Here is a 5,000-nt window from a genome sequence, read left to right on the forward strand (position 1 = left end):
GATGCAAGCTTACTAAAGGTTAAAATTTACCTCTTTACAATTTGAGCTTTAAGCAGAATCGTTCCAACATTTCAGCCAAAACCGTAGCTCATCATTTTTTAATACCGATGACCTTCTCGCACTTAAAGAAGAACCAGGAATGTAATTTTCCGCACGTCGACCGTTCATTTTCTCCTTCCCTCCTCAAAATCCTAAAACGCCTTGATGTCATGTTTGGCCGCTAACTGGGTCAGGCGACTCTTTAGGCTAGGGTACGTAATCCCGGTGTTAATTCCGGTATCCCGGTCGAGCCCTGTCGGACCCCTGTCGTATCCCGGTATCCTGTACGGGGGAAATTCCATGGCCAGCGGTTTTCATTTACCGTCATGTACGATCACGAGATGTGTATTCTAAAAAAGATGGCGGATAAGTCCAAATTTTCTATGGAAGAAGTTGACTTGGAAGTCGAAGGAGAGCTTGCCCAGGTTAATGGTCATATCAAAGAAGTTTTTGAGATTTTAAAGCGGGAAACTTTGAGAGTTCGGACGGAAAAAGAAGCTTTTGAGACTGTGGCAAAGAAACTCGAGCATGTTCACTTCTCTAAAACACTAAAACTCAACATAGGCGGCCAGTTCTTCACCACAAGCTTGGAAACTATGAAGAAAGATCCAGGTTCAATGTTACACGCCATGTTCTCCGGGAGATTTGATACAAAGCCTTCTGAGGATGGATCTTACTTTATTGATCGCGATGGAACTCACTTCCGGTACATCCTCAATTACTTGCGTTCGGGGAAGCTTGTTGTACCCGAAGACAAGATCGTTCGAAAAGAGTTGTTAAACGAAGCCGAGTTCTACCAGATTCAAGGAATTGTTGACGTGCTTAAATGTCAGCCTTTCCAAGAGTCAACCATTTTGTCCACAGAACATCGCCAAACCCTGATCGGTTGGCTGAAAAGTACCCTAGCAAGTGCCAGCCATGACTATGTCCTTATCTATCGTGCCTCTCGCGATGGCTGGGCCGCTGCTAATTTTCACAAGTGCTGTGACCGCAAAGGACCGACTGTGATCGTTGGCAAAAATGGAAATAATATATTTGGAGGCTACACAGAAGTACAATGGGAATGTAAGTAGGATCATGATCTCATGTCCATTTGACATATAGACCCCATTGACCCCTGGGAGAGAGACTTAACATAACGCCAGACTATTTTGCTCGTCAGTGGAAAATTTTGCTTGTCATTGGGTTTCGGTTCAGGAGTCAACGGCTTAATATACTTTTTATTAGGGAAGATATCATTGACGTCACTTGTTGTCATTATGTGCCAACCAGAGCCTCATTGCCTGTCGAAACAAAGTGTCTTTTGTTCTTGTTGTTGGCACATTTGAATAACAAAAGCAATGTTTATAAACAGATATCTTCCCTATATACAATAATAATATTATTACTATGAGCCTGTAAAGGTGCATAGTAGCTAATCTAAACGACTTTCTATTTCTTGTCATCACAAATAATTTGATGTCCACTGCACATTTGGTTAACTCCCCTTGGCATGGCTGTTTTTGCTAACAAGGCTTTAAACACTGGAAACTACCAGAGATATCATGGTATTTTTTCAGATATTACATCAAGTTAGCAAAGTTAAAATCGGTGTCTGCCAAACACAAACTGCAGACCACAGACACCCAACACCTATACCTGTAAAAAAGAGATTTGCAGTGACATCATTGATAATTCCAACCTTTTTTGACTTTGCCACCCTCTTAAATATTCAAAATTGGTTTTATTAAAAAATCCACATATACACAAAAGAAAACCTTAAAGAAACTTGCTCTTAAACTCAGGTGGGTAATGCACTGTTTAAGTAAAAACTTCTAATTTGGTCATTTCGATGTGTGGCTATCGAGAAATATGTTTGCAGCTGCTCTGCCACTATCAAATGCAAGGTAACCTCACACAGTCCACCAATATTAGGTATTCCCTATCCCACCGACCTTCCAAACATCCATCTTGTTATTGAGGTCAAATCAGTCTGTGGTCTGCAGTCTGCATTTTAGCAGACACTACAGTCTGTAAGTTAGAATAAGGCAGAGCAAAGTTCTCCAAGGGACTCGGAGAGCCTGCTCGCAGGCTAAGGGTTAACCAATTTTTACTTTTTGCATCATGTTACATTAATTTTATTTTCAGCTCTGTCAATCGGAATATACAAAAAAGATCCTAATTCGTTCCTGTTCAGCCTTGTCAACCCAAGCGGCCTAAATTTCACCAAGATGTCTCTTATACCAGAAAAAATGAACCATGCCATTTACTGCAGTAGTAGCCATGGGCCCATCTTCGGAGCAGGACATGATTTGCGCATTACAAATAATCCACATTCTAACAGCTGTTACTCAAAACTTAGCAACAGCTACCAGGTACCACCAGGACAGAAAGCCACAACCTTTCTGACTGGGTCAGAGAATTTTGTTTTGAGTGAGATGGAGGTGTTTGGATTTGAAATGTAAGATTGGTGGGTATCCTGTTATAATTTATTTTTGCAGCAAGCAATAAGATGCAATAAGGGTAGAAAAAGGACAAACAGATACAGTAATAAGTGCAAGAAGACCAGATATTGTGAAGAAAGAGAAGGCTTGCTTTCTGACAGACATTGCTGTACAGTGGGATGGTAACAGCAAGAGTAAAGAAATTGAGGAAATAGACTAGAGCCAAGATCTCACTTTAGACTGGGAAAGCTTTGAGGATGAAAGTAGAAATTATATCTATCATCATCATCAGATATTTAGGTGTGGTATAAAAATAATAATAACAACAAGAACAAGAACAAAAACAATAATCATTTTACAGCAGCCTCAAGCTTACCTAGCAAAGTGCAACTGCTCTAATAAATGAACGAATTAATTAATTAGGCCATCTTTGCTTCTAATGGGGAGAAGAGGGCGTCAACCATGGACCTCCGCCTGACTCTATTTTTGGCAGTTCTCTTTGCCTCTAACCAAGTGATATTCTTCTTGGTGAGCTCATCTTGCACACTCCGCCTCCAGGATTGCCTTGGGCGACCTCTTCTTCTGAACCCTAAGGATTCCACTCGAGGGCGGAACGGGTGATGTTGGTCTCAGGCTTCCGTAGCGTATGCCCAATCCATTTCCACTTTCTTCTCTTGATGCTTTCTTCCATACAACTCTGATGTGTCCTTCCCCATAGTTCTTCGTTTAAAATGACCTCTGGCCAACGGATATTCAGGATATCTGCAGTTTCTTGATCAGTAGTTTCGTCAATCTCCAGGTTTCCCAGCCATACAGAAGGGCAGACTTCACGTTCATATTGAAAAACTGCAATCTGAGTAACTGCTCTAATAATTGCACCTGATTAGATGCACGCCCAATTTTGACATTCAACATGAAGTGTTTTAGCCTTTGCTACCTATTTCCAACAATGTGGTAAGGATAACCCATTGACTCCCAGGGGTTCCCCATTGACGAGTAAAGTCTGACCAGTTCAGGCCAGTTTGGGTGTCAAAGCTTTATCCCTTTCACTGCCGAGGGCTCCCCCATTGACTAGTAAAATCGTCTGGCGGTAGACAGAGTAAAATCTATAAGTGCCAATTTGCATTTTTGGCAGTGAAAGGGTTAAAGGTTAGCGCTATGTATTTGTAGCTAACAAAATGAATACAGCTGTTTATCCTTACTTGAGGAGCAGCATTCAGGTGAACACTTTGTGACATTAATAATAATTGACAGACAATTGTAATAATTGTCTGTATTCCGAGACGCGAGGCATGTTGAAAGTAGCAGAGAAGATCGAGGGGACACTTTGTGATTCTTATTGAAATCTGCCTGCATCTAATTGGAGGCATTTCTGAACATGTCTGATCACTGGATTACCATCAGACAACCTTGTTTCCAGGGTTATCTTCTACTCCTAGGAGAGAACCCTGGGAATGAGGTTGTACCAGAGAAAAACTGGCAAAGTGAAGAACAGACATCAAACACATCTCACATCATGACACTGATTTCAGCTTCAGATTTAAAAAAAATACTTTATAGACCGTTTTCATAAATGGCGGTCACATTTATAATTCTTTTGTCCACATGCAAATTAGCCTACCAAGCCTCATTTTAGTGCAAGAAATCTTTTCAATTCACTGTATGGTATCGAGGCTTGGTAGGCTAATTTGCACTTCAACAAAAGAATTATAAATTGACCGCCATTTATGAATAAGGTCTATATAAATGGTTTTTGGAATGATAACCTAAAGTAAACAGGTGTGTTTAGTGCATTTTTATCCTCCTACATGTACATTCATTACTATCAAATAGATCATCAAAGAAATCATTGAATATTGAAGGTTCAACCCATATTCTCATTCTTAGCATTTTACAGTTACACCAGATATTCTTGGTGCAATGTTTCTGTGCAATCCAATTTGATGAGAGTAATAGAGGTTAATTCATTTAGTGCATATCCAAATGGGACAAGAACAAAGGCAAAAACAATGATATCAGTGAAGCTTCATCAAATCTAAGGATCATATGTGTGAGTCCCTAACCATAACCCATTTTTTTAATCAACGACTGGAAATTCTTGAAACATTGATTGATTGATTTTATTCATCTCCATTAATAACACTAAATTTACAGACTTATGGGAGTTCAGAAACAAGGAAAAAGGGCAAAATATAGTAAACTTAATTACCGGTAGATGCCCTTGATATGATAGTACAATTTGATTAAATCAATCTTGAGTAGTTAAACATTAAGACACCACAAAAAGGGAATAGGATAAAAAAGTGAACAGAAGCAAGTGAGGGTTATCAGAAAAACTAGTATTGAGCAAAATAATAGCGAAAAAGGGATTGTCTGAAAATTCTTGAAACAGACAAAGACCTAGGAACTAGGACAAATTTGGACCGAGCACTGAGGGAGCTAATAATTATATATCTTTTTTTTATCTTCAAACAAACACAACCCATGACCCACGACCCACCACCCAACCACGCGATTTAGCCTCACCCGTTTCTTAAG

The 5,000-nt window shown here is 39.8% G+C and overlaps 2 protein-coding genes across 2 annotated transcripts in view; one reads left to right on the forward strand and one right to left on the reverse strand.

Annotated features, from left to right (window-relative positions):
• The window catches only part of LOC138059217 (uncharacterized), a 3,227-nt gene extending 346 nt beyond the window's left edge, over positions 1 to 2,881 (forward strand). The window contains exons 1-2 of the mRNA XM_068904781.1: positions 1 to 1,104; positions 2,167 to 2,881. The exon at positions 1 to 1,104 is cut by the window's left edge and continues 346 nt beyond it. Coding sequence (XP_068760882.1) covers positions 366 to 1,104; positions 2,167 to 2,483 — 1,056 coding nt within the window. The 5' untranslated portion in view covers positions 1 to 365 and the 3' untranslated portion in view covers positions 2,484 to 2,881. The remainder of the gene's footprint in view (positions 1,105 to 2,166) is intronic.
• A 1,679-nt stretch (positions 2,882 to 4,560) lies between these two features.
• LOC138059225 (glutaredoxin-like protein C5orf63 homolog) overlaps positions 4,561 to 5,000 on the reverse strand; it is a 4,182-nt gene continuing 3,742 nt past the window's right edge. Inside the window, exon 3 of the mRNA XM_068904788.1 lies at positions 4,561 to 5,000. This exon is cut by the window's right edge and continues 501 nt beyond it. The gene's annotated coding sequence lies outside the window, so the exon portion shown is untranslated.

The sequence above is a fragment of the Montipora capricornis genome, chromosome 8 (assembly GCF_036669925.1).
Source record: "Montipora capricornis isolate CH-2021 chromosome 8, ASM3666992v2, whole genome shotgun sequence".
In the NCBI taxonomy this organism is placed as follows: domain Eukaryota; kingdom Metazoa; phylum Cnidaria; class Anthozoa; order Scleractinia; family Acroporidae; genus Montipora; species Montipora capricornis.